This window comes from Remersonia thermophila, chromosome 1 (genome assembly GCF_042764415.1).
Source record: "Remersonia thermophila strain ATCC 22073 chromosome 1, whole genome shotgun sequence".
NCBI lineage: Eukaryota > Fungi > Ascomycota > Sordariomycetes > Sordariales > Chaetomiaceae > Remersonia > Remersonia thermophila.
Window position 1 is genome coordinate 2567694 of NC_092217.1, and position 27832 is coordinate 2595525.

At 59.3% G+C, this 27832-nt stretch overlaps 8 protein-coding genes and 1 non-coding gene across 9 annotated transcripts; 3 read left to right on the plus strand and 6 right to left on the minus strand.

The window, feature by feature from the left end:
• Positions 1–133: 133 nt before the first annotated feature.
• Positions 134–1655, minus strand: VTJ83DRAFT_729 (uncharacterized protein; the record flags this gene model as incomplete). Its single annotated transcript, XM_071014095.1, has 4 exons — positions 134–560; positions 672–800; positions 869–1495; positions 1576–1655. 4 exons carry the CDS (start codon positions 1653–1655, stop codon positions 134–136), a joined length of 1263 nt encoding a protein of 420 aa, XP_070870082.1.
• Positions 1656–4225: 2570 nt separating this feature from the next.
• On the plus strand, positions 4226–5916 carry VTJ83DRAFT_730 (uncharacterized protein; the record flags this gene model as incomplete). Its single annotated transcript, XM_071014107.1, has 6 exons — positions 4226–4277; positions 4359–4513; positions 4574–4890; positions 4957–5132; positions 5188–5548; positions 5661–5916. 6 exons carry the CDS (start codon positions 4226–4228, stop codon positions 5914–5916), a joined length of 1317 nt encoding a protein of 438 aa, XP_070870083.1.
• A 3124-nt stretch (positions 5917–9040) lies between these two features.
• VTJ83DRAFT_731 (uncharacterized protein) lies at positions 9041–11305 on the minus strand (the record flags this gene model as incomplete). Its single annotated transcript, XM_071014118.1, has 4 exons — positions 9041–10118; positions 10177–10421; positions 10748–11154; positions 11266–11305. The coding sequence occupies 4 exons, from the start codon at positions 11303–11305 to the stop codon at positions 9041–9043; spliced, it is 1770 nt and encodes a 589-aa protein (XP_070870084.1).
• A 2959-nt stretch (positions 11306–14264) lies between these two features.
• Positions 14265–15537, minus strand: VTJ83DRAFT_732 (uncharacterized protein; the record flags this gene model as incomplete). The annotated part of the gene is made up of 4 exons (XM_071014129.1): positions 14265–15031; positions 15123–15128; positions 15202–15399; positions 15480–15537. The coding sequence occupies 4 exons, from the start codon at positions 15535–15537 to the stop codon at positions 14265–14267; spliced, it is 1029 nt and encodes a 342-aa protein (XP_070870085.1).
• A 634-nt stretch (positions 15538–16171) lies between these two features.
• Positions 16172–17270, minus strand: VTJ83DRAFT_733 (uncharacterized protein; the record flags this gene model as incomplete). The annotated part of the gene is made up of 3 exons (XM_071014140.1): positions 16172–16824; positions 16937–17131; positions 17237–17270. 3 exons carry the CDS (start codon positions 17268–17270, stop codon positions 16172–16174), a joined length of 882 nt encoding a protein of 293 aa, XP_070870086.1.
• Positions 17271–18994: 1724 nt separating this feature from the next.
• On the plus strand, positions 18995–20041 carry VTJ83DRAFT_734 (uncharacterized protein; the record flags this gene model as incomplete). Its single annotated transcript, XM_071014151.1, has 1 exon — positions 18995–20041. The coding sequence occupies one exon, from the start codon at positions 18995–18997 to the stop codon at positions 20039–20041; it is 1047 nt and encodes a 348-aa protein (XP_070870087.1).
• Positions 20042–20312: 271 nt separating this feature from the next.
• VTJ83DRAFT_735 (uncharacterized protein) lies at positions 20313–21992 on the minus strand (the record flags this gene model as incomplete). Its single annotated transcript, XM_071014162.1, has 1 exon — positions 20313–21992. The coding sequence occupies one exon, from the start codon at positions 21990–21992 to the stop codon at positions 20313–20315; it is 1680 nt and encodes a 559-aa protein (XP_070870088.1).
• A 3183-nt stretch (positions 21993–25175) lies between these two features.
• Positions 25176–26871, plus strand: VTJ83DRAFT_736 (uncharacterized protein; the record flags this gene model as incomplete). Its single annotated transcript, XM_071014173.1, has 2 exons — positions 25176–25330; positions 25392–26871. The coding sequence occupies 2 exons, from the start codon at positions 25176–25178 to the stop codon at positions 26869–26871; spliced, it is 1635 nt and encodes a 544-aa protein (XP_070870089.1).
• A 254-nt stretch (positions 26872–27125) lies between these two features.
• On the minus strand, positions 27126–27209 carry VTJ83DRAFT_t21. The gene has a single exon. It is a non-coding gene; the product is annotated as a tRNA-Arg (tRNA).
• Positions 27210–27832: the final 623 nt, after the last annotated feature.

The following is a 27832-nucleotide window of genomic DNA, read 5'->3' on the forward strand; positions in this document are numbered from 1 at the left end:
GTTTCGCTTTGTCTTTCGTATCTTTGTGTAGCCGTCGCGTCACCCATCAACGTCAGGAATTCAGCAGCCTTCAAGACATGTTTTCTTGGGACATCATGACGAGCAGAACTCTTTGGTACATCGGACCCGGACATTAAAACTTGTCCCAATGAGCATCAAACTTCTTGAGCGTCTCAAGCGCCACCCTCTCGCCCAGCGCATTGCCCTCGACGCCGGCAAAGTTGAAATGAATCCCGCCGAACACCCTGCTCCTCGCGTTCTCGTGGACCGCATCGCTCAGCTTGGTATACGACCTCGTAATCGTCCCGCGCCCGTCAAGCGAGACGGTGCTGCTCAGGGTGGCGGGGGGGCTGAGCGTGTCGCGCCCGCGGTTGAACGCCTCGCGGATGACGGCGGCGGCGGCGCCGCCGAAGGTCGCGTGCGTCGAGGGGTAGTCGGGGTGGCTCGGCGTCGGGCGGAGGAGGGGCGTCCAGGAGGGGTCGGTGATGACCTTGCCCGAAAGGACCCAGGCGCCGGGGTGGTGGATGGCCGTGACCGGGCGCCAGCCTTGGTAGGCGTATCTGCTCGAGAGGGAGGGAGTTGGTTAGTTTCTGGTATTAGAGAAGGAGCCTGGCTGCGCAAGAGAGATGGACGCTGGGGGGCTGATAGGGGCAAAGAAGGGATAAACGCACTTCTCATCCCAGGAGGCAAAGCCAGCGTTGGCGAGCGCGTAGTTGAGTTTGGCGTAGAACTTTGCGGACTCGAGGACCTTGGTCTTGAAGGCATCGCGGATGACGGCACCGGCGAAGCGGTTCCATCCTCTGGGGGGGCGCCGTTAGAAGAGCGAGGGTGTTTTTTTTTTTTTTTTTTTGGGACAAGGCAAACTCACGTCACCGACGACTCCAGCCAGAAGTAGGCCGTGTCGGTATCGTATCGTGACCGCTTGGTGGAGTTGAGCGATCCGTACTCCTTCAAGAACAAGATTTCCTCTTCGTACGCCTTCGAGTTCGTCTTTGGCGGCGGCGGCCCGCGGAACCGCGAGACATCGCCCAACCCGCCAAAGGGCGTCACGAATCTTGCCTGAGGCGTATCCGGCAGCGGCTGGCCCCCCGGCGTTTGCTGATACACGCCCGGCTGCTTGGGGCCGAAGGTAAAGTCGACAAAATTGGTGATTTTATCATCGGCGCGAGCCTTTGCGACCTTGGCCGCGGCCTCGCGACCCGTCTTCACGGCATCCTTGCCCTTGCGGGAGTCCGGATCGAGCCCGATGGCGGGGATCACGGCGCGCAGGGCGGCATTGATGGGGTTGTACAGGCGGGTGCCGTGGAACACCCAAAGCAGCGAGTCGTGAGCGGCATGCGAAACGGCCAGCTGCTGGAACTCGAGGTTCTCGTTCTTGGACTTGACGGCCGCTTGGTAGGCGGCAGCCTGCACAATGGCTTGCTGCCAGGCGGAGGGCGGGGATTGGAGTCCGCTGCCAAAGGTGCCGTTGACCAGGGCTGCAGAGGTTTCGACCCTAGGGGGGGAGGGGGCTGTTAGGAAGCCGGAAGCCGGAGGAGTGCCAGCGATGTGGCGGGTGGTGTAGTCTCTGCTTACCAGTAGAAAACGATGTCACCGGGGTAGGCGGCATTGGCCGCCGTGGCGGCCGCGGCCACGATGATATGGGAGAGCTTCATGGCTGGGGAGCGTGCTCGGTGCTGAGAGGTGGAAGTAATTATTACCTCGCTGGAGCGGTAGCAGCCCTGCGCTGGTGATTCCCATGGGACGATACCTATGGCAGCCCCGAGGGCGGGCTTTTATGTTGTCCTAGGAATCATCCCGTCCTTCCTCGACGAGTAAACAAATGCCATGACGCAAGTGATGACGCCAATTGCTCGAGCTGCGAATCGCACCTATAGCTGACTTTCCATTCCCATGTTCTCGATGGCACCCGGGCTCGACGGCACTTGGCGCGGGTAACTGCATCTTCGGTACAATGCTGCCGTGCCGGTGATGCAACCGCTGCGCGCCCGGGTTCATGGCCTCTTTCGGTTGCGTTTCCGCCATTGCACCATCAGGGGCGCATCTTTGCGCTGAGATGCAGCAGCCATCTTTCCCAGGCCAGACCTCACCGATAGCACTGAATGGCACTCTTCTGCAGATATTGGTTTCCCATGTGCTGTGCGGGGGGGCAGCGCCTCGTCCAGTATCAGGCCGATGTCACTCGGTGGGCGTGGTTGTCAACGATATGCTCGTCATCGTAAAGGCACGAGACTCGTCCCCAACCCTGGCCGCCCGGCTTGTGATGCATGAGGCCGCATCCAAGCAGCGGCTTGACACAATGGGCGATGAGACATGGCGTCAACCATGAGAGGATCGTGTCAGAAGACGTGGAATTACGTGGTCACGATAAATCAACCGAGAGCGTAGAATGTGCTAGCTCTTGGATGTAATTCAACGATTCGTTTGGATAGGATGACGGGTACTGCGCAGCTCGTGTGGGTGCTGGCCACCACCACCATCGAACATGCATTGGATACTTTGTATTATTACGTTGCGGGAATAGCAGGTCTGCTTCGATCGTGTTTTTCTACATTTGAAATGTGGCGAATCATCGAGGCAACTCAGAGTGATGTTGATGGATCTTTCGTTAATACTATCAAAAGCTGGAGTGCGCAGCCCATGCCCAATAGTTCATATCTTGCGGTCGATAATCGTCTGCATCTCCTCGCAAGCTAAAAAGAAAAGAAAATATGGACAAGAGGGTCAGCGAAACCCCGACGTGGAGGGTGAAGTCTCCTTTCCTTGATTTATCTCATGGACAGAAGCTGTGTGTTACCTAGTCAGGGGCAGCCTCAAAAGGTGCTACTAGCCATGGCCCTGAATCTCTCCTGAGTGCGTCGGTAGGAGGAGCCGTAGAATTACTCAACGTTTGTCCTATGTGCGCTGGATCCTGAGGGGCTCCCTGGTTTCCAACTACCTGAGCTCGGTTTGACAAGGGGCATCGCTACGCGGGCTCATGCTCGAACAGCGGCAGCTGCTGGTAAGGATACACAGAACAGGCTTTTGTATGATTGCCCAGCCTAGCGAACGATCTTTCGGGCCTATATATATCCACGAACTCTTGCCACCGGTACGCAGTTGAGAGTGCGGGTGGCTTCGGTATGGACTATGCGGGCTGGCGTCGGCGTTAGGTTCTTAATTATCCTTCAGTCCGAGAGACTGGTCCTGGATGCATGGCCGTTCGCGGAAGGAGACATGAATGGTACGGGGGGGTTACGAGTTAATAACGAGACTGGGGGTGTAAATATGCTTTCGGCAACAGAAGTACTCCCTTTACCCGCACTTCCGGAACGCCCATATCGGCGATCCCTTACGCATCGGCATTGACAAACCTATGGAAGGCTACCTGATACCTCATTGTCCAGTTTTCCTCTGCGGCTTGTTCGTGATATGGCCAGAGCGACGTCTGCATCCTTCTTGTTCTCATGGAGATGGAGCCATGTCATGATTGGATGCTCCAACAGTAACACCATTGCGTAACTGAGATCTGTCATAGACGGTGCCGCTTGTTGATTTAGTCCCATACTATGTGGAAGCCAAACCCTCCCCCCTATATTCACACGAGGATTCCAACCGCATCCATCCTCTTAAAGACCCCGATATTGCTTCCCCACCATCAACCCACCATCGGTACTTCTCGCAGCGACGCCGTGCTCATCATGACCCGGTTCACTGGATATATCAGTAGCCAGTCGCCGGCTTCTGGAACCTGGCTATGATGCTTGGCGGTCTGGGCTTTCTTCGCGACTCTCGCTCTGTCGCAGGACACTTCCACCCCGAGGCACCGCTGACGCTCCGAGCCGGCCATGAAGATCCCCGCCGGCGCCTTGACAGGCGCGTTGCTGCCCTTCGGCCCATGGACGGCACCGAAGACAGCGTTGAGAGGAGCCTCTCACAAAGACTTTTCCCGGCCTTCAGCTCGAGCCGTTGTCCGGCAAGCCGGAGCCGCCGCCACGTGTGAATGGTTCCAGCAGCCCATCGACCACAACAACCCCAGCTTTGGATCATGGCATCAGACCTACTGCGTCAACCCGCAGTGGTGGGCGGGCCCGGGATCACCGGTAGGGTTGGCGATTGTCCTCCCTGCCGATCGGTGGCTCATCATGCATCTTGCCGGCAGGTCATTCTCACGACGCCCGGCGAGAACCCCATTTCCACCGTCATCTACGCCACTCAAGGCTATTCTTTTCTGAGCAACACCACCATGACGGGATTGTACGCCCAGGCCCTGGGCGCGGCGGTAGTGGTGGTTGAGCGTGCGTCGTGATACCCCAATGCCTATTCTGACGGACCCCCCTCGCAACGGGCGCAATCCCCTAAACAGAGCTCTGCTTTAGATCGGTATTTCGGCGGATCCTCGCCGTACGAAGGGTTCGACGCCAAGACGCTGCAATACCTCACCATGGAACAGGCGGCATCCGACATGGTCAACTTTGCCCAGAACGTGCGGTTCCCCTTTGACGCGGCGCGCAGCAGCGTCGCCTCCAAGACGGTAAGCAGTCGTCCGCTCTCCCTCGCCTTGATGCACAGGCTCTTGGCTAACCGTCCCTAGCCGTGGATCTACTTCGGCTCGTCGTACGCGGGCACGCTCGGCAGTTGGATTGAACATTTCCACCCGGGCGTCTTCTACGGCTATCACCTGAGCAGCGCGAGCGTCGAGGTCAACACGGAGAACTGGTACTACTACGACACCATTCGGCAGGGCATCGATGCTTTCCGCGGCAACAAGAAGTGCACACAGGCGCTAGGCGAAGTCGTCGAGTTTGTCGACAGGTATCTGCTCGCGGAGGAGCGCGACGAGGACAAAGTCGATGCCCTCAAGAAGTTCTTTGGCGCGAGCTTCCCCATCGAGGATGATGATTTTGCCTAGTAGTCACCCCCATCTATGCCCTTTCCACGTATGCAGCCCAACGCTGACTTGCTCTTGTCTTTCAGCGCTCTTGCAACCCCGTTCCGGTACTGGCAGGAGACGGGCGGCTACCGCGCGGTGCTCGACATGTGCGACGCCATCGTCGGGGGGTTCGACACCGTCGACGACCCGGACCTCGGCAAGATCCCGACGTCCGTGGTCAGCTTTGCTGCCTACTTCCGCATGAACTTCCGCGACGACAGTGAGCCTATCCCTCCGCCCCATGCCGAGGCCTGACGTTGACAGCATCCCGCCAGCCTGCACATACCTCAACACCTGGGGCCAAGACGACCCTCTCTGGTGCCTCAACACGCACGACATGACCAATCCTTTCTTCATCTCGCGAACGCTGGGGAACCCCTGGCGGACGTGGTACTGGTTTCTGTGCAACGAGCCGCTGGCGTCGTGGGCCACCGGGGCTCCGCCGGGCCAGCCGTCCATCGTGTCGCGCAAGATCGTCGCGTCCTACTGGCAGCGCCAGTGCGAGATGCACTTCCCGCCGGTCGGCGACAAAACGTACGGAAGCTCGGGCGGGCGGAGGACGCCGGCGTCTCTGAACCAGGAGACGGGCGGTTGGCTGAGGAGGTTGGATGAGGCAAGGGTCATTTGGACAACTGGGTATGAGCGCCTCCCCGTCCCCGGCCCCGCTGGATGATTGATTTCACCATCGTCCTTTTGTTGCTCTCTATTTCGGTGAAAGCTGACAGTCATTTCGTCACCTCCTTTCCAGCGAGTTCGATCCCTGGCGCGCGACCAGCATGGCGAGCGAAAACCGCCCCGGTGGTCCCTTGCAGTCCTCGGGCAATGTTTACGCGTTTGTCATCAAGAACGCCGCCCATGCTGACGACGCCTTCACGCCGCGCGCGCTCGGGAACCTCGGCTTGACCGTGAACCCGGAGGTGGTCAAGGTCCAGGAGCGGGCCATTGAGATCGTCAAGCAGTGGGTGGCTCAGGGGTTGGTCGAGAAGGGAAGCAGAGCGGTGTAACTAGTGCTGTGGTGGCCTATTCAAGCTGCCAAGCGCCCATCTTAGCACGCCGCTCCTTTTCTTCAAGAGAACCTCCTCCGGAGAGTAGTGCTGTGCCTGGTGCCTGAACCCCTCGAGAGCAGGGGCTTCCGCCTTTCTGCGTACCTTGATCCGACATCTGGAACGCTTTCGTCGCAGTGGCCAACATGTACGCTGTGTTCTTCGAGCACCGCAACCCAGAACTAACCCGTGCCCAAAAGAAATGGCAGTCAGGAAGACCGAAATCATCTTTTGCGGGCGGCAAAATGGGCTGCTTGAATGTTCTTACGGGCCTACTGGTAATACCACAAGAAAGCATCAGCTCGAGAAACCTGAGAAAGAGCCCAGAGCAGGGGGTTAGCCAGGTAACTAAATGCATATGCAGGGCTAGGGGTTTAGGACGCCAGAGACAGGGCGTCGCCTTCACAGCCTGCTCATTCACCCTGACAGAGGTTTCGGGGCGCCAGCATTACTCCGCTGGAATTCTGCATCAAGGCCACATGGACTACGCTGAAACGGAATCGACAGGTTGGTTATCTGGCTCGGGAACTCACGGGCTGCGCCACAAACACCCTTCGGTTGTGTTGCATGGTCCATAATTACGGCGGCCCTGGCCCTCCACCCGGCCTCAATCGCCGGGAGCTCCGGCCCCTCGTCAGGTCCGGCCATCGTCTCGGCCCGGCCACCTTACGGTGACCGTCTCCGTGGCCATGCCGGTCGCTTCAGCTCTTCCCAGGTGTCCATGGAAGGTCAACGGTCTCCAAGCGGAGGGCTCAAAACCCGTGATATATCCCTCTCGTCGTTCGAAGCCCGGCCGGACTCGAGCCTATTGCTTCTGAATTTGATGTCCATCCCAAGGTTCACTTGTAAGCAGGACTTACAGCCCACTTCGTCGCCGGCGACTCCATCTTATTACAGCGTCTTCTTCTTCAGCACAACCGCAACAACAATGACGACCTGCACCCTTCCCTGGCTCGTCCACGTCAAGCACTTGGAGGATTCCCTCCCAGTAACCCCCCTGCGCTGCCCCATCAAGGCCGACACCCTCGTCGTCATCAAAACGATGCTCCTCTCGCCCGACAAGGACAGCTCCGACGTCGTGGTTCACGCCGTAGACACCCTCCGGTCCTACCACGCCGACATCAACGCTGAAGATCGCGCCCATCCTATTCCCTCCTCGGACCTGATGGCTGCGGTGGTGGACCACGTCCTCTGCCTGGCCGGCCTGATCCCTCTTGGCGAGACCGCCGCGCATACGCGTCTTGCGGGCTTGGTGGCTGGGCTGAACAAGCTCGGATGGGAGTCCTCCACCCTCGAGTCCCGCGCGGCCGCGCTGTGGAGCGAGGACAAGCGTGCGTCTCTATCTCTCTCTCCCTCCCTCGCTTTCATTCTCTCCCTCTTCCCCCACCGTCTTCCCCGCCCCCCTTTTCTTCGCAAGGCTCTGCTAACCCCCACCACCAACAGCCCTCCCAACCACGCTCCCCTCCCTCGCCTCGCTCCTCAACACCCACGCCCTCCTCGCGCGCCTCATCGCCCTCAACGCCTTCCGGGCTGACGCAAACGCCCCCGCCCGCGCGGCGGCTCTCATCGCCGCCAACCTCCGGCGCTCCCAGGCCCCTGCCTCCCTCCCGGCCGCCGACGACGACGGCGCCACGTCCCTCGTCGCGACGTACCGCGCTGCCGTCGCGGCCGCGTACATCCTCCACCTCTCCGGGACCGCCGCCGTCGCCGAGGCGCTCAACGCCTTGGTGTTCGACGCCGCCTCGGCGGCGGCCGCCGCCAAAGACATGGAGGCCTGGCCGGACGCGCTGGGGCGCGCGGCGTGGGACGTGCCCGACGAGCGGTGCGCGGAAGCGGTGGCCGCGTGGGGGGTCAAGGAGCGGGCGCAGGAGGCGAGGAGGGTGGTGGAGGGGTGGCTGGCTCGCACGGCGGTCGTGTAAGCAGGCAAGGAAGCTGTGGCGGGCGTGGAATGTGTAAGAGGTATTTATCAACCGAGTGTGGATATTACGTTGCTGGTGTTTCGGGTCTGTTTGGAAGGTAGAGCAACAATGCGTTGGCCATGTTCTTTTACGTTTTCCCTTTCGATGCGCCTAGCCAAGGAAACATCCATGCCTCGCAATACCATGCTCCCAACCCTGGGGCAACTGCTTATAGTACATGCCCCCCATGATAATTACTGTCTGGGTAGCTCCGGAGGAGGCCACGGTAAAAAGCAACGCCGTGAACTGAGGCCAATGCTATCCTGGGACTCCATAACAGACTACGACCGATGAGAATGAGATCGACACTGACTTGTCGATAGCGGGTTGCCGATGGCCATCTAATCATAGTGCTTGTGCGCAACGTTAGCAGAGGATACAATACCAACATGAATTAACTATCCGTTTCTGAAGGTGCGTACCTTGGGTTGGTTGGTCGTTCATACCCCCAGGTCAGGTAATAATACTCTTGTTCACTTGACGCTTGACTCGACTGGGCAGAGCAGCTATTATATGCCAGGTTCATCACCCGCACCTCCGCCGCCATCACATCGCCCGGCCGAACCGCCAGCCATTCTTTAGTTTGGGTTCCTTGGTGTCAATTGAAGATGCCAGGAACATTGCTGGGCCAAGAGCTGAGTTCTAGCGCTGATCGCCACGCCCAAGAGTTAACAACTTGCATCTCAGCAATCTTACTCCCTGTCCTGTTGGGTGTGTTAGTGTACCTACCTTGCGACATCGAGTCTAACGCCTCGCTCAGTGTTGACTGAGATGGGCGGATCAAACTTCCAGGAACACAGCACAAGGCAGCATCTGGCCATGATGTAGGCCTTTTTCTCACGGGGTGCTTTAATGACGCATGCGGTGGTTCACAAAGGTAGATAGATACCAGCGCGCCCAACGCCAAACTCCACCCTCACTCCCAGTGGCTCTAAATGTCGAACCTGCAACCCCTATGCCATCCCGCGCAACCAGACCGTAATACCCATCCAACAACCGGCCCTCATCGACAAGGATGGGTGGACCCGCCTCCGTCTACTCTACACCGGCGATCCCGCTCCGAGATGCCAGTCGTCGGCAGCCGCCCGAAGGCCGCCGTCGCCATCGGATCCTTCGTCCGCAGCATCCTACGCTACAGGAGCGGCGGGCTTGATTCCACGACGGCCAAGCAGCGTGGCACCCTCCAGATTCAGCTCAAACACGCCCCGCTGCTTGTTCCGCTCGCGCACCTGCTGCCGTACCGCCTCTGCAACGGCAGCCGAGTGCTGTCCGTAGCCTCCCCGGCGAGGTTCGACGGCGGCCGGCGGGGGCTGAGCCCTCCTCTCGCGGTCGCGTCCGCGCTGCTGCTCCTCTTGGTCGCGGATGCGGGCGTCGCGCATCCTCTGTTCGATCTGCTCCGTCTCGCGGGGCGCGCGACCCTCCTTTCCATCTTCTTCGTTTTCTTCTTCCTCGTCCTCCACCAGCGTCTCGTTGAGGCCCCTCAGCCGCCCCGCGCCGCCGGCGCCGGCCCTCTTCCGGAGCAAGCCCTCTTCCTCCTGCCGATGAACGGCGTACCCAACGTCGAACACCTCGCGCAGGTTGATGGCGCCGGGGGAGCGGAAGTCGTAGCGCTTGTCGTCCTCGACGAACTTGTCCATGTCGAAAGCGCGGAGGGTAGGGTTGGCAGCCTGGGCCTTCCTCTCGTCGCGAGGCGTCGGGCCAGACTCGCGGATCCACGGGTGGGCGAGGAACTCCTTGATGGTGTAGCGCTTCTCCGGGTCGACACAGAGGAGATGCGAGATTAGGTCCTGGGCCGACTTGCTGATGTCGTCCCACCAGGGAGACAGAAAGGTGAACTGGCCCTTGGCCACCTTCTCGGTGAGCAGCTCGATGCTCTCGTCATAAAACGGCGGGAAGCCGCACAGCAGCGTGTACAACACACATCCCAAGGCCCACATGTCGACCGACTTGGAGTAGCGCTCGTCCTTAACGATCTCGGGCGCCGTGTAGCCGACGGTGCCGCATGGCGTCATGGTCTGGGTGTCCCAGACGATTTTTGAGAGGCCAAAATCGGCAATTTTGACCTGCCCAATGCCGCCGCCGCCTACGCCCTTGATGAACTCGCCTTCGTCCTCTTTATCCTCGTCCCCGGGTTGGCGGGGCTTTGGGTGTTTGGACGGAGTGAACGGGATAGGGACGAACAGGATATTCTCGGGCTTGATGTCGCTGTGGTATATCGTGGTTAGCCATGCTTGTTGTCGTACGGCTGCTCTGCAAATCCTACCGATGGACGATGCCCCGCTCCTCATGCAGGTACTCCAATGCCCTGGCGACCTGCGTGATGACGTGCCTGGCGAGATCCTCGCTAAAGTACGTCAGGCGCACGATCTGGTGAAACAGCTCTCCTCCCGGGGCGAGCTCGAGAATGATGTAGTAGAACTGGGTCGATTCGGAGAAGTCCACAAGCTTGATGATGTTGGGATGGTCAAGCTGGCGCATGATCTGCACCTCCTTGAGGATATTGGCCCTCTGTCGCCGCGAGTCTGATTAGCTTTCCTCCGCCATTCAATGCCATGCGATCCCCACCACGCGCAACGCGGGAAGTTGGAGAGGGAGGGACCCATCAGCCACGCTCCGGGGAAAAAGTGTCGCACCTCTGCAGCCCTTGGCCCCTTTGGTTTAAAGTCGGGATGAAGATGTCTATGGCCCTACGGTGGCCCGGGAGTTGGTAAAGGAACTCTTAAGGAGAAGAAGGAAAAGAAAAAGGCAAGACATGAGAGACAAGAAGCCCCAAACGGGGGCGAAGAACCGGTGGTGAGAGAAAAACAACCCTCACCGGTCCTTCAAGCACATACCTGCAGGCTGTTCATCTCGTACTTGCGCACCACCTTGATGGCGACTTCGCCTAAAAAGCCCTGGCGGTCTCGGGCGCGATAAACGTTGCTGAAGGCGCCATCGCCCATCTTTTCGATGAGCTGCCATCGCTCGAGACCCGGGTAGTGTGGAAACTTGCTCTTGCTTTCCTTCTCTTCGGCAACGAGCTGCGCAATATTCTCTTCGGGGATCCGCTTGTGCTTCGCTTTGGCGTCGGCGTGCGCGTGGGCTGGTTCGCGGTGGGTGCTTGGTACGCCGGCGGAGGGGTCTGCCTTGTGTGTCGTCGCTGTGTTGTTTTGCGCGGGCGCCTGTTGATGCTGCTGCTGCGGGCTAGCCGCGGCATTTTGCTTGGCGCGGGCCGCGTCGTCCATGACGCGGGCTTGTTTGCCTGCTCCGTCGCACGGCATCTTAGTCTTTGGTCCGAGGGCCGGCATGGGTCCTGAAGCCCCGGGGAACAGGCGCCGTCAACGGCGAGCGCCCGGTAGGATGCCAAACATACCATGGCGAATGAAGTTTTTGAGCTGTTGTATTGTTGACATGACGGATGCACAACCTGGGCTGATGTTTTGTTTTTTGGCGCTTGCACAGGATGAGGGGAAGATGACGCCGCTGGGCAGGGTGTTTGGCGTATGTAGGGCTGGAATCTGTGGTGTTGAGGGCGGGGGGGCCGCCGGGTGTGTCTCGTGGACCAAAGATATGGGCGGGAGGGTTTATTGACGTCAGAGGAAAGGTAGCGTTCGCAGGGCCCGGCAAGGCTCCGAACAGGCGGTCGGCGTTCGACTCACGAACCAGAACGGGGGGTGGTGACGCGGTGGGGCACGCTTTCTCGAGATCCGAGTCGCTGGTGGATAACTAAGCGACCAAACAAGGTTAAAACAGCCGACCAACGAAATGAGAGACGAGACTATATTGCGTGGGCAACGGCGGCGGCAGCAGTAGCAGCAGCAGCAGCAGCAGCATACGACCAAGCGTCGACATACATGATGGTGCGGGAATCTTGTCTCAGCAAAGGGGCGTGGTTGATGGTCTTGGGCCTGGTCTGCAACGGGCACCTGGACGCGACGCAAATGTCTTGCTTGACCGGGCAGGGAGGGCGACTAGCAGCAGGTTGGCCAGCGGCTTGGGTGGGTGGAAACAACAAGACAGGCCTGGAAAACGGTCCCACTGAAAGCAGGACTCGCCGCCACCTTTTAAGAGCAAAAGTGCCGAGGATAACGTCGACGAGGCACGAGGCCAACACGGGCCAAAGGCGGTTTGCTGCGGAGTGCGTCGGTGCAGTCTTGTGGAATGGCCTGGCAGTCGTGAGAAAAAAAAAGAAAACCCTGTGCAAAGACGGCCCAAAAGCTCTGCAGCTGACCTAACCCCTGACCGGCTATGCTGACGGGAGGCTAAGATGCATGCAAAGTTGAGAAAAAGGGCCCAAAACCGACACAAAACAAGAGGGAAAAAAACAAGAAGTGACCAGCTTGACCACGAGGAGGGGTTAGCTATGACGTAGTTGGACTGGGTTGGCGGGTGTTATTGGTCACGAGGGGAGCCCTGCCTGGAAAAAATCGGATCCACTGGGTCACCACCGAGGTTGCCTGATCCGGAAACGCCAGTCGTCTTTTACCACGATATTACACGTACACCGCAGTATAGGTACCTACCTACCGTAGTTATTCAGCAGACCTATTTGACGGAGGAAAAAACAAATCCTTCCTTCAGAATCTCATCTGATGATGTCATGGCCGACCGGGAAGATGAGGAATTATAGTGCTTCGGATTCTATACACGACCAAGGCTTCCACGCTCCACTCAAGTACCCAAGGCACACAGCACATGCAGGTAAGACGGGGTTTATGTTCTTTCTTCTGCTTGCAAACCCTCAAAGGTATACCTCCTCCGCAACCCTGACACGCCTGTCAGGCACGTCCAAGAGATTGACAGCATTGGAGCTGTGCGTTTTCCTGGCCCTGACCTTGCATATCCCGTTTTCCAGATTCCCCCAGACAACGTCGGGTTAAGACGGTGGGTTGACAAAGAGCCTCATAAAGGGGATGCCGCTCAGGTTGAAGACACGAGCGAGGATGTACACGTGCCCGGCGCCCGGCTGGTTGCATCGGTTCATCTGTAGGTGGGAATCGAGGCCGCCGCTGTCAGTACCGACCCTTGCACGAGAACCTCTCCCCTCGCCCCCTCGCTCTTGTGACACTCACCAACATCACCTGGTCCTTGCCGAGACGCTTGCCGAGACGCATCTTGGCCTCAATGCAGGAGCCCGCCGTGGCCTTGACCTCGAGGTGGTAGATGGTCCTCGGACCCGCACCTTGGAGGTCTGGCCCCCTGAAGCACGGGCAGCAGGTCCTCGCTGACGTCCTCGTAGGGGAAACTGGTGTGGCCGCTTTCCTATCCCCCACGCAGGGCTCCCAGCCCAAATCTCGCTCGCATGCTTCTGGTCTGATTTCTGGACGACCAGATCGGCAAATGGCATTTCTCAAGCCATTCGTAAAGCTATACGCAGTCATCATCAAGGTCGCGGATCCTCGTCAACACGGAGGCTTTCTCTGGGCGCAAGGGAGGGGGGTCGTCTCCGTTCCGACTCCGTTACAAGTGTGTGGCGGCACCTACGTAGCGCTCTCCGTGGTAAGCTATCTCTTCCTCAGGTAAGCTCTCGTCGTCCAAGTCGCTGCTGTCCAGCGCCGCCCGCCTCACTGCCGGCAGTCCAGTGCTGAGTTGGGACGGCTTGCCGGGCTTGCCCAACCGTTCGTTCGGTGCGGCTGTCGCGTGTGAAGGCGGGTTGTAGAACATGCCGGATCAGCTTGGCCCTGAAGGAACTGTAGGGGCGTTGTTTGACGTGAGCGGATACGACGTCACCATCATCCCGTTGTCTTGGGTCGGGCTTCGTCAGCTCCGTAGTCCACACGCCGCTCCATTGCTCTTGGCACACCATATGATCGACGTGACCACCCAAAGCACCAAGCGGAACGACGCGAGTATTATTTACCTGGGGGTTGAGGGGCGACCCAACTAATGTAATTACGCTACGACTATCCACTATCGTGACCGTGTTCGTAGAATCCGGAGTTAGGCACAAACGGGAGAACGGAATCTTTTTCGCCGGAGGTTCGCTCTCGTCCAGACAAACAAGCAGCGCCATCACACGCAAGGCGGCCCAGCTGGCCTGGCTGCTCAACGAAGTCGCTATGGGTCAACCTTGCGTCCTACAGCTCCGGGGGTCTTGCGTTTGTCCTTCATTGGAACGTATGGTTCAGCCGACGACCTACGCAAGTGGCTGTGCACTATTAGTTAGCAATGCATGCTTGCACCGAACTTTGCTTGTTTGCCAACGCTCCCAAGCCGCCGCCATGCATGCATGCGCGCAGCCACGGCAAGGCCGATATGGAGGATTGGAGCGACGAGGCTTCTTCCACAACCATCGATGCTTGTTCGAGCACGATCGTGAGCAACCTTTGTCTCTGGATTGAACGCTAGGAACATGGGCAGTTACTTCTCACTTCATGCCGCAGAGGCTCTGGATCTGGATGGCCCTATATGCCACACGGCTCCTGACTCTACGTCCCTTTGCTGATCAGCCGCCAGCTCATTGTTGACATTGGTAACTCCGTTGATGTTGCCTTGCGCCGGGTTTCCTTGGCTGCTCCCAGCCGTTCCCGCAGCGGGTTCACCAAAAGCGCTCTCTGTGGGATGGGCCGCCCTCTTGGGCGCTCGTATTGCCCTGACGCAGCAATAGCCCACCATACCCGCCATAAATAACACGCGCAGCGTGCCCCCCATGAAGGTAAAGAACACTTCTTGCTCCAACCATTCCGCGTTCATGTCCGGCGGTAAGACCGTGCCCAAATCGTAGGCCCGATCCGCCAAAGCCCACACCGCGATCCCCAACCCGCCGTTGAGGATGCTTAACACGGGGGTTGCCAGACCCTTTGCCAACGTCTGCACCGTGACCACGAACCAGACGAGGTCGAGGATGGCGAGGGCGATGGCACACCCGGCGCTCGCGCGGAGCACGGCGTCGAGTTTGTCTCGGTGAGCCACGATGCCCGACGCGAGATTGTGGCGGTCAAGCGTCTTGTTCCAAGACGTCAGGACGGCCTTGACAAGCTCGGAGTCGCTTTGGGTGCGATTGTGGATGTCTTGGTCGCCGCCGCGGCGGCGGAAGCTGTGACGCAGGGAGTCTTCGAGCAGCGTGAGAATGCCGTTAGACGGCAGAAAACGCCGGCGGCAGTGGATCTCTTGTATGTCGGTGAAGTTGTCGCAGACGCCTATTATTAACAAGTTGCAGAAGTTGCATACATGATGTGACAGCAAAAACGGATCCGCTGATGCTGCCATCAGCTAGTGCACCATATATACCTGCTACTGCAACACATGATTAGCGGAGAATCCCAGGAGATGAGGACCTTGCCCACGAGATGCAGGACAAGCGTCTCACCACTCAACCCAAAAACCCAGACCGTCGGCAACTTTGGCGGGACGAGCGGCCCAGCGTCGCGGTTCGCGTCCGGCCCGGCGCCCGTACTCTCGTTAAGACTTTCGGCCAGGAAAGGAACATGGACGACATGGGTCATCGCAAATACCCCCTTCTCCCGTGACCCGGACGCGAGAAAGATGATGTTGCCCACGATCGGGACTGGTGTGATGCAGCGGGTGTATTAGTTTTCTCTGATCCCAAACATGCCATGGGTAGCAGGACCTGGGAGAGGTACGTACTCATGAAACAAAAGATATACAAAACGAGCGAAGTTCCGTATAGTTTCCATTGAATCATTGTGTCAACGCAGCCCCCGCCTCATGAAGACAAGCACGCGAGCAAGTTGCGATGCGATGTATCCTTGAAAAAGTAGGAGCAACAAGTCAAGCCTATAGAACAATGAATAGAAGAGTGAAGCCAGGCGACCCAAAAACTTATGAGGGTTACAAAAACAACTTCTCGCGTGCTGACCGGACCTCTATCTCCAAGACGGGTAATGAGGTGATCCTTTTCAGAACAACAACCCCGGACACAGCTTCATGCTGGATGCCGCCATACAGAGTGCAGTCCACTGCGTACTGTGTACCTAATTACTGGCCAGAGCAGGGTTCCCCGCCACGCTAGGGCTGTCACGAGGCTTTCTGTCCCTCAGCTCGGGCGTTCTCAAGGCAGGGCGGACGAAAGCCCACGTGGTTCCAAAGGCTGCAGCGAGGTACCCAACGCTGGTTCTGAAGCTGAGCGCCACTTGCGGGATGGCCATGGAACGTCTTGCTCTATGTATTCTCTTCCAGGCTTCCTGGCCCGGCACCCCATTGGCCTATTCGCGACTCACAATGGTGGTTCCTCCTAAGCTGCCCGCGCGGGTCCGCCCGTTCTTCCAAAGCCTCCGAAACCTCTTGTGGCGCCGTTCCAACCCCCTGGCTTCCCTGGATCATCTTCGCTCAAGGGCGCCGAAGCCGGCGGGTGCGTCCCATGATGGCGCCCGGCCCCGGCCTGGCTCGTCCGTCTCTTGCTCCTCCTTTCCGCTGCGGACCTGTAGCCAAGGCACGATAGGACCAAGAACCCCCCCAGCCGCAGCGAGGTGGCCACCCACAGTAGGGTAAGGCGGAGGTTTCCATTCGCGCCCAGCGGACCAGCCATGCCAAGCCGGTACGCCTGGGTTGCGCACACCCCTGCCGCCAGCCCTGCGGCGCCGCCGACCAGGAACAGGAGGGCCAACGCCGTCCGCGGCCACGGCAGCACCATGGGCAGCACGAGGGTCAAGAAGTCGGCCACGGCCGCCACTATCCCGAGCACCGCGGTCGAGAAGATCAGAGAATCGACCCCGTCTTGGTAGGCGGGGAGGCCGGACGGAGAGAGGCTGGCGAGCGTCTCGTTCCAGGAGGCAAGGACAGCCTGGACCACCTCGTCGCCGGTACGCTTGTCCCCGGCCCCATCCTGACCTGGCTCGCCGCGGCGGAGGCTGCTGCGAAGGGAGTCTTCGACAACGGTCAAGATGCGTTGCGATCTCCCCAAGCCTGTCCGGCAGTACACCTGGTTTGTCGCGTTGAAATAGTCGCAAATGCCTGGCACCGGGACAGCCGGCTTTAGTGTGTGAACGGATCAACATTGCTTCCCATGTTGGATGGATGGGTGAAAAATAAAAATTAAAAAAAAATGAATGAAAAGAAAAAAAAGAAAGACCTCTATTACTGACCACTCAGACCAAAGTTCCAAAACGCCGGCAGAAGTTCGGGGGGAACCAGCGGCGTGACCTCGCGGCCGCTGTCCCGCAGCGCGTTGGCCTTGAGATTCTCGGCGAGCCGGGCCACGTTCACCTCGTAGAGCCTGTTATGTCCTTCGCGCTCCGATGAGCAGGACACAACAAAGAGGAGAGCGAATATTAGGCTAACTGGATTTGACGCTCTGTATTAGACTTTTTGGACTTTTCTTTTCTTTTCTTTTTTCTTTTTTTTTTTGGAGTGCTTTGGCATCTCGGCATCTGGGAGCTACGCACTGAGGGAGTACGGGAGAGCATACTGGGCTCCCATGGTCGGCACACAACGGGCGAACGTGCTAATTAGTTAGTTACCGTGTAATTAGGCCAGTCAAGTCTGAAGCTGCCGAGAAACGTTGAAATAATGTGTACCCAGGGTTGTTAGGCGGCGAGCCGTCAAGAACTTCTGCCAAAGGGGGAAAAACGAAAAGCAAGCGTATCCCCGGTCACGGCGTGTAAGTACTAGTATTCGTTCGCCAGTCTTCATTCCGTGTTGGGCGACGATCCCCTAAGCCCGTCGAAGAGGCTTGGCTCTCGGCTTCTGCTGCCCAACAAGCGGGAGACATAACATGGCTTAAGTGTGGAAGACAGCCTTGGCTCCGAAAGCAAAGAGGTGTTTCACCTCATCCGATTGGAAGACATGGCTCTGCCGAGCACAAGCCACGATCGACAGCAGGCGATGTCAAACATGTTGCTATGTAACCACAAGACTCTCCGCATCGAAGCCAAGTCGCTGACAAGCTCAGACACCTGCTACCCAAGACGCCTTGCCGCATCTTGGCCGTTCCGATTCTGGTAGTTCCAAGCACCGACAAGCTGCGAAATTCACCACAGCACTTAACCTACCTTACTTACCTTCAGGCACCTTTGCCTTGTTACTTACTTACGCAATGCCCCAAAGATAGCTACGGACCCGACCGTCTGGGGCGGGAGCCAGCCGCATCGTCGCTCCACCGCACAAGCCGAAACGGCGCTCTGGGACCCCCGGCCCGGCCGGGCAGCGGCCGATGTACTATTAGAATGTCTGTATGTTAGTGACATATTATGTATGGAGTGCGGGGGTTGTCAATTCTCCGGGCCGGTTTCACCAGAGGCCGCTCCCCCGGGCTCTGGGGCGGGTCAATTGTGCGCTTCCCGTCTCAGTCCCGGCTGTTCGGGTGGTCGAGAGAACAAATACTCCTCAAGTTCTCCGGCCCATGGGCTGATGGGTGTTTCGCATCGCATCCCTGTCATCCCTGGCCCGCGTCAAGAACAACATTACCTGGGACCTGGACCCTACCGTAGGCATACTCGAAAGTTACCGCCCAAGAAAACCGGGTTGAACATGGCCGCCCGGCGGCACGGCCCCCTACGCTAAGTACTACCGATGCACTGCGGCTTCGATAGGACATTCCCTCGGCCCAGAACGGCGCAAGGTCGTCTGCCTCCGAAATGCCCGGACGAGACTAAGCCCTTCTCAGATCTCCATATTAGCCGATCTCGGCCGTTGGAGGCCAGGAATGATTTTCATTTTGATCAATGCCATTTCTCCTCGCCGCATTCTCCTGCATTGACTGAGCAGCCGCTTCTCGACAAGAGACACATGGTTACATCCCGGTTTGGTGAGCCGAATGGGGCCCTAGGACATGCTCCAACCACGTTGCCTGGCTATGCACAGATCGGGTGAGGAGAGGACACATCAAGTCCCGGCATGGCGTATCACCTCCACTCCGGCCAACCAGGCAATTTCTGCTCTCGGAGGACGACGTTCCTGGGCCTGTTTAAAGGGGCGGGAACATCGCACCACCACGGACGGGGCATCCTGCGCCTGCGACATAATAATTAATACATATCAACATCCCCTCCGACGGCCGCCGCGCTTGTTGTTCCCCCCCCAGCGCATTCTCTTGTGAACCAGTCTCTTGAGGGAGAGAGGAGACGGCCGTCTTGACGCACGCCGTCGCGAACCGCCGCCGCTCTCAGCTCCAAACGCCGCGACGCATCGGGTGGCAGGACGCCATGACAGCCTCCGGCGTGGCCAAAGCCGCCGGCATTTGGGCCGGCGGCCTCCTCCTCGGCCTCGGCTTGCCGCATCTTTCGCAACTCTCCTCCGCCCCGCTCACCTCCCTCCTCAGCGGCACTCCTCTGGCCGATTACCCGTTCGCCATCCCGTTCCTCAAACCCAGCCTCACCAAGGTCAACGCCACCACCGCGGCGGCGGCGGCGGCCAACGCCACGGCTCCTGAGCCTTTCGTCTGCGACACCGCCCACTCCTACACCACCGAGCTCGTCTCCCTCGACCCGCTCATCATCTACATCCACAACCTCATCACGCCCGACGAGATCCGATCGCTGCTCGAGACCGCCGAGCCCCGCTTCGCGCCGTCGCGCGTCGCCAAGTACGGCCGCGTGACGAGCACGTCGGACCGGACGTCGGTCTCGGCGGGCCTGCCGCGCGACGACCCGGCCGTGCAGTGCGTGCTGGGCCGGGCGCGCCAGTTCCTGGGCACCATGCTGCGCGACGGCTGGGACGAGATGGGCGCCCCGCAGCTCGTCCGCTACGAGACGGGCCAGCACTTCAACCTGCACCACGACTGGTTCGACGTGCCGCAGTGGTCGACCAAGGACGACGACCTGCGCAAGTGGAACCGCGTCGCCAGCTTCTTCGCCATCCTCGAGGACGACTGCACGGCGGGCGAGACGTACTTTCCGGACGCGAAGCCCATCGTGCGCAAGGCCCCCTGGGGGGCCGGCGTGTGGCAGGGGAAGCGGGAGCTGGTGGAGGCGAAGGTGGAGGAGGAGAAGGAGAAGGAGGAGGAGCAGGAGCAGCAGAGCGAGGAGGGGGCCGGCGGCGAGAAGAAGGCGATGCAGCTGACGCCGCCGCTGTGGAGGGAGCATGAGGAGGGCGGTCTTGCGTTCCGGCCCGTCGCGGGCAACGCCATCTTCTGGGTGAACCTGCACACCAACGGCACGGGCGACATGCGCACCGTGCACGCCGGCCTCCCGCTGGGGTCGGGGCGCAAGACGGCCATGAACATCTGGCCGAGGCAGTACTATGAATATTAGATGCGCGGATGGCCATTTAATACATACTAGCCATCGTAGGCCCGGACAACACAGCGCAATGTGCATGCATGCATGTGTGTGTGTGTGTGTGTGTGTGTGTGTGTGTGTGTGTGTGTGTGTGTGTGTGTGTGTATGTGTGTGTGTCTATGTGCGTATGTGTGTACTGTGTATGTGTGTGTGCTGCTGACTGCCGGTTGATCTCTCTTGGATCGATTTTGTTTCTGATACCCTTTGAAAACAGGAAAAGAAAAGAAGAAAAAAAAAAAAGAAATCATGCTTCCACCGGCCAGACCCTCTTCCCGTCGAACCACGTCTCGGCCGCCTTGGTGTCGGGCAACGTCTCCTTCTCCCAGTTCATATCCACCACCACAAAGTCCGCCTTGCGGCCCTCGGCCAACACCCCAAACCTGCCTTCGTCAAAGGTGCTGTACGCGGCGCCCTCGGTCGCCGCCGCCACCGCTTCGCACAGCCCGAGCGCAAAGTGCGGGTTCACGGCCGTCTCGAGCGTCCTGTCGCGGTACGACTTCCTCGTCGTGCCCACGTACACGTTCCCGAACGGCGTGTGCGGCGCCGTGGGCGCGTCGCTGCCCAGCGCGAGCGGCGAGCCCCGGTCGGCGAGCTCGCGGTACGCAAACGCGCGGCCGCACCGGTGCTCGCCCAGCAGCCGCGGCCAGGCCTTGAGGATGGCCGGGTCGGCGTGCACCGGCTGGACGGACGCCGTGATGCCCGCCCGGCCGAGCCTCTCGACGTCCTCGGCGCGCGTCACCTCGATGTGCTCCACCCGCGGCCGCCGCGCCGGCGCGGCGTGGGCCGTCAGAACGTCGGTCACCAGCTTCACCGTCGCGTCGCCGATGGCGTGCAGCGCGACCTGCAGCCCGGCCTCGTCGGCGCGCCGCACCACGGGGACGAGGTGCTCGGCCGTCCAGAGGGGGTTCACGCCCCGGCCGTCGTGGGCGTAGGGCTCTGACAGCCCCGCCGTGCACGCGTCGACGATGCCGTCGCAGATGACCTTGACCCCGACGACGCGGCAGTCGGGCGAGTTCGCCTCGGCGTCCCTCGCCACCTCGATCGCCCGGTCCACCTGCGTCCGCAGCTCCTCCACCGTGTCCGCCGGCTTGATGAGCCAGTACGCCGCGATTCGCATGGGGATGGCGCCGTCCCGCCGCCGCAGCGCCTGCAGCGCCTCCCAGGACCCCTCGTCCATGGCCATGTCGATCATGCCCGTGTACCCGGCCTCGTGGTACGCGGCCACCGCCGCGCGGATCGCCGCGATGCGCTCCTCGAGGGTCGCCACCCGCGCGAGGAACGGCCAGACGTAGTTGATGTTGGCCGCCTCGCTGAACACGCCCGTCGGGCGGCCGTCGGCGTCGCGCTCGATGATGCCGCCGGGCACGTCAGCCCAGCCGGCGGCGCCCAGCTCGCGCACGCCGGCCGTGTTGGCCCAGGTCGAGTGCAGGTCCTTGGAGTCGACCAGCACGGGCCGGTCCAGGCCCGTCGGGTCGAGGCCGTCGAGGTCCTCGGATCGGGCGCCGCCGGGGGTCATGCTGTGCATCCACCCACGCGCCAGGATGCGCGGCGCCGACGGGTGGGCGGCCGCGTGGGCGCCGATGGCGGCGCGGATGTCGTCCAGGTTGGTGCAGTGACCCAGGTCAAGCTTGGTCAGGGCCTGGCCCAGCAGCATGAGGTGCATGTGCCCGTCGATGAAGCCGGGGAGGATCGTCTTGCCTTGGAGGTTGCGGACGGTGGGCGGCCCGGCGGGGTCGGCCAAGGCGGCGGCGATGGGAGCGTCGGTTTCGGAGCCGACGTGGACGATTTGCGAGCCCCGGATGAGCATGCACGAGGCGAAGCTGGGGGGCCGGGTGAGGCCGGCATTGGTGCCCGGGGAGACGCCGGAGAGGAAGATCTTCCCGTTGGTGAACAGGGTGGTGGTGGTGGTTTGGGGGGTTGCCATGGCGTGAGTGTGGGCACGGGGACGTGCGGGTGATCAGGCACAAGGAAGAAGCATGTACAGATTGAAATGGCCCGTTTGACCTTTGTAAAATGCGCATCAGCTGCTTCACGTCTCGGTGTTTCCACTCTTTTATACAAGAAGGACACCCTCTCGGCCGGATTGAGAAGCAAACAATTCGGGCATCATCGGATCCGATCTGATCATCTGATAAAGTCCGACGGAACCCACAGCGGGTCCCTTCATTGGAGCCCGGGATTCCCACCTCCTTCTCCACGGTTGGCATCCCCCCGCCCTCTCCCCGTCCCCCCCTCGGTCCGTAGCGGATGACTGGTCAAGGGGACTGATCAAGGGACGAAGCGGGGTCGCGTCTTGAAGGGGGTGGGTTGGGCCGAGAACCGGATCTTCGGGTCAGGGGTTCGTCTTCACTCACCGCAGAATAATTAGTTGACCAGATACGAAAAGATTGAAACCCTGACTGTCTACGATATCTACCATATAGTAGGTAGGTTGACTCCCTAAGTAGGTAGGTATCGACGTGTTAGTATTCGCTACGTAGTAAGCAGGTGGATTGTACGTCCGAGCCTTCAAGAGACCTTCAACCATCCCATCCGGAAAAGCAGCCAGGCAGGTCCGATACTTGAGGTATCTAGCTAAGTAGATATGTACCTAACTAAAATGCGTCTGCTAGGCTCATAGGCAATCAACGTTAGCCGCCTCAAGTCGTCTCTTGTTCTTCTGGCTATAATCAACGAGTTCAACCGATTCTTCCTGAGACCTGAAAGATGCAATCGCCGCTCCAATTCCCGCACCATCATCCTACCAAACCCCACTATGGAGACTTTTGTGGCGACATGGTTGGTATCCAGGTATATACCTAGAATTAATTACCTGCCTACTTGTAAATGCATCCGTGCCTTATAATGATACCGCACCCCTCCAGCTACCGCTGTCTTTTCTGTGCGCTGCACCCTCTCCAACATGTTTGGTTCGTTTCCTGTTGGCCTCTGCTCCTCGCGCGGTGTCTGGCTTTGGACCCCTCACTGCCGCATGTCGCAAAACTTTGTTTTGGTTGGTGTAGAATCGCTCGGCGACCATCCGTTCTATGGCCTCGGTAGGCGCAAGGTACAATCGGAGGTGTCGCAAGATGTAATACCAGACGCTCAGGTCACCTGAGCCGATGACCTCGCGGGTGAAGATGATTCGCAAATGTCTGTTGATGGTTTCCAGAATATCCTTTTGGGAGCTTCCAGAGCCAAGTGGTCTGTGTAGTATGCATTCCTCTTGCCTAAGTATCATTAGCCCATGATCCACATGTTGTAATCCTTGCTTCTTTTTAATAATCAGCAGAGCCTCAAACTGATTAAATCCCGGGAACTCGGGCTCCTGCAGCTGGGCGCCTAATATGGGGTTGTACAGGGTTGACAACATCCCACACGGTCTTAAAACTTCTGCGGTGGCCCCTGATCCAATTGATCTATTAGGCAGGTCAGTCAGCCTGGCAGATCAGGATCCTGGCTGTCAACGTCATCTTGTGCAAGCCCCAAGAGAAGAGCTTGGGAACTCAAAATGGGAAGTTGGTAGATAGGAGAAAATGGGTCTGAACGGAAGCAGGGGAAGAGGTGCTGCTCCAAGCCTAGTTCAGGCACAGAGACAAGCCGGGCTAATAACCGTCGCCCGGCAGGCCCTGTTATCGCGGCTGTTCCGAGAGAACTGATGTATTTCTTTCCTAGATAGAAGAAAAAGAGTTGCCGCTGTGAAAGAGCCATGAAATCCTCGTGTGTACGCTTGCTTCTTGAGCTCGCCGCGAATCCCGTTCGGGAGCTGTGACCTCGGTGTCCATGTCGCTCCTCGGTGCGAAAATTGGGCTTCTTGGTACGGCAGAATTTACAAGTATTATCCCAGGAGAGTTGCTCACCTAAGCCTGCGACCCTCAGAGGCAGGGCTATCTTTTGATTTCTCAGACGGCACAAACCTTCCATGCTCTCCAAAACCATTGAATCTTTCTTGATTAACAAGGCTGTCTACATATTTTGGAGGGTGAAGTGCGACGTGGATCGGTGTCATGTTCCTTGATCATGTCGGCTGGGATGGATACAATCAATCATCTTGTTCCACATTGGTCATCTACCCTTACGGTTCCCAGGGAGAAGACAAGTGGGATCACCAAGGCCTGGTTGATCGAATGAAGAGACACAATAGATGTACCTACAGTACCAAGCAGAAGCATCTCGGTTTGTCCAAGGGCGTTGAACGCTGACGAAACCGAACTGGCAGATGCCCAAAGGCACCAAGGCCTCGAGCTAGATAATACTGCCACCGACACAACAAACAGAGCTTTCGCGGGTTCTGCTAGTTAGTTACTTCGGACCTACCAGGCAACCAAGTGGCTTTCATGGGAACCCGACTGCGCCGTGCAGATATTCGCCGCGCTACGGAACCTCGGCACCGTGATCCGGATCGTCACCGACGGCAAGTCTAGAGGGATACCGTTTGTTGTCGATGCCACCATCTTTCTTCGTCACCGGCATCCCGACGAGACCACAACGTCACAAACGAGGTTCGGCGCAAAGTGTGGCTGGGCCCACTCCCAACCTCCGTGTCCGTCGAGCATTGCCAGGGCGGATAACACCGGCCCCTGTCCTGTCTCACGCATGCCGGCATCTCGCCGTGACCAACCAGCGTCTGCCAGGCCGGCTCTCACTGAAACCTCCCCGAGCCTACGGTGTGCATAGAAATCGTCCCGTACAACGCCACGCCCACAGCCCGCGCCGTTTAGGAAGGTCAATGGCCTCTGCCATGGTGCCCCCCAGAGTCGGCCGAGCGGGTTCCAGGGTTTGTTTCTGCTGCAACCACCGGTGATAAGCTCTGTCGGCTGGGTCGGGATGTATCCTCAGCAGACTTCAAATCCCGTATTCAAAAGCCCCCTCCGGGCATCCACGGAACGCTGACGTAGTGTTGTTTTCCAAGTCCTTGCAAGAATCATGATCCTTGCCACCCAAAACATCTCAACTCTCACACCACGCTTAATGCACATCAGCACATCATCTGTCTCACGCGCCGCCCCTCCTCCTCCTCCTCCTCCTCCTCCTCCTCCTCCTCCTCCTCCCCCAACAACAACAACGCCGATGCCGCATTCTTCCCCATTTCCCAACTCCTCTGACGGTTACAACTGGTAACGGCGCCATGGACACGATACGCGAGGCCCCGGAGCCTCCCAAAAGCGACGAGCCGGTTGGCAACGGCTGGCCCGTCGACGGTGCCGTCTCGTTGGATCAAGGCTCACAGCTTCAGCGCGGCCTCAAGAGCCGGCACATCCAGTTCCTCGCGCTGGGCGGAGCGTGAGTGGCTGCTTCCTCACCGAGGCTCAAGACGTCACCGCCCGAACTAACCTGTCCGCAGCATCGGCACCGGCCTGTTCGTCGGTGCCGGCGGCATCCTGGCGCTCGTCGGCCCCGTGCCGCTCTGGCTGGGCTATTTATCCATGATGCTGATCGTCTGGGTCGTCATGAACGTCATCGCCGAGATGACCACCTACCTCCCCCTCAAGGGCATCACCCTCCCCTACTTCACCGACCGCTTCGTCGACCGCAGCCTGGCCTTCGCGTCGGGCTGGAACTACTGGTACGCCTATGCCATCCTCGTCGCCGCCGAGGCCACCGCCGGCGCCATCCTCCTCGAGTACTGGGACACCCCCGTCCCGCCCGCCGTGTGGATCACCATCATCCTGCTGGTGTGCCTCGTCCTCAACATCATCGCCGTCTCCGTCTTCGGCGAGGCCGAGTTTTGGTTCGCGAGCATCAAGCTCATCACCATCATCGGCCTCATCATCGTCGGCATCGTCATCATGGCCGGCGGCGCCCCGGCCGGCGGCGCCGTCGGCTTCCGCTACTGGCGCGACCCCGGCGCGTTTCGCGAGTACGTCGGAACGGGCGCGACCGGCCGCTTCACGGCCTACTGGACCGCCTTCGTGCGCGCGGGCTTCAGCTTCATCACCTCCCCCGAGCTCATCGGGCTCGCGGCCGGCGAGACGGTGGCGCCGCGCCGCAACATCCCCAAGGCCGCCCGCCGGTTCCTGGCGCGCCTCGCCGTCTTCTACGGCGTCAGCAGCCTCATCATCGGCGCGCTGGTCCCCTACACCGACCCGCGCCTGCTGTCGCCCGAGTCCAACGCCAACGCGAGCCCCTGGGTGATCGGCATCCAGCGCGCGGGGATCGGCGGCCTGAACCACGCCATCAACGCGGCGATCCTGACCTCGGCCTGGTCCGCGGGGAACGCCTTTCTCTACAGCGGGTCCAGGGTGCTGTACTCGATGGCCGCGACGGGGCAAGCGCCCCGCGTGTTCGCGCGCACGACGCGAAACGGCGTGCCCTACGCCGCCGTGCTGGCGACCTGGTCCGTGGGGCTGCTGGCCTACCTCAACGTGTCCGAGAACGGCGCCCGCGTGTTCGGGTGGTTCATGAACGTGTCGACCATCTCCGGGTTCATTGCGTGGATCGTCGTCATGGTCACGTACCTGCGCTTTCGCGCCGGGCTCGAGTGGCGGGGGTTGCTGCACACGAGGCCGTTCGTCACGGCCGCGCAGCCGTACGCGACGTGGTTCGTCCTGCTGGTGGTCTCGCTGCTCACCTTGACCAACGGGTTCCAGGTGTTTGTGCCGAGCCGATGGAGCTACCAGGACTTCTTGGCCGCCTACATCACGCTGCCCGTCTTTCTTGCGCTGTACCTGGGGCACAAGCTGTGGTTCCGCACGCCCTGGCTCAAGAGGCCGGAGGACATTGACGTGGTGACGGGCAAGAAGAAGATGGATGAGCTCTGCGCCAACGATTACCCTCCCGTGCCCAAGAACTGGCTCCAGAGGATATGGTTTTGGATTGCTTGACAGCCTCCTCGGTTGGCATGTGGGCGCGGGTGGGTGCTGATGTCCCCGCCAGTGTAGCGAACAGGATGAGGCTGAGTTATCGGGATCTGTCAGCAGAAAAATGACATTACATGCTCGGTGGTCTTCGGTGGTCTGACCAGGGCAACTTGTCAGCCCGTTGCTTCCAAGGCTTTTTCGATGTGCCAGCAACAAAGTTGAGGCGGTTCAAAAAAAAAAAAAAAAGGAATGGGTTGGGAAAAATTGGAAAAATGGTTCGATCATGCTGGGACTCGAACCCAGAACCTTTACCAGCTAGCGAAAGACCGGAAAGTAACGCGCTACCATTGCGCCACACGACCTGAACATTCGCTCCATCAGGAAGAGGACCTGATATTAGGGAAACCCTGTCAGTTGCATTGGCAGCAAGCGCACCTCGTTACTTTTGTAGTACCTGCCCAGAAGACGCTGCTGCCCCGGAAGAGCAAGAGAACCTGAAAGTCGGTTGAACTCGCCATTCATTGTTCATTCAAAAAATTCATCAAACTGTTTTCTCTTTCTTTCTTTCTTTTTCCTTTTACGGGCTGCACGCTCAACTCTTGATCTATGAACATGAAGTGAACGATGTCCGTCCACCTGCTTCTGCATCGCGCTCAGCCCACCACCACCCACAACCCCGCCATGCCCCGCACTCAGCCGAGGACCAAGTCGCAGCGAGCCCGAGAGAGCCTGCATCCTGCACGATGATACACTGGTGGACGGGAACCATGGGAATTCTCTCTTTCTTTTTTTTATCTTTTTTTTTTTGGGGGGTGGGGTGCCAAATACGCATCAGATGATGGGAATTTATTGAGCAGGGCGAAGTTGCCCATGGCTCTCAGTGAGGGACCGAGGCAACCAGGTCGTGGGTGTGTGAGGCTGTGATAACGACATCAGACCACACGGTCCCCGAACATGCCAACGGTGCCCAGCCATCGTTCAATTT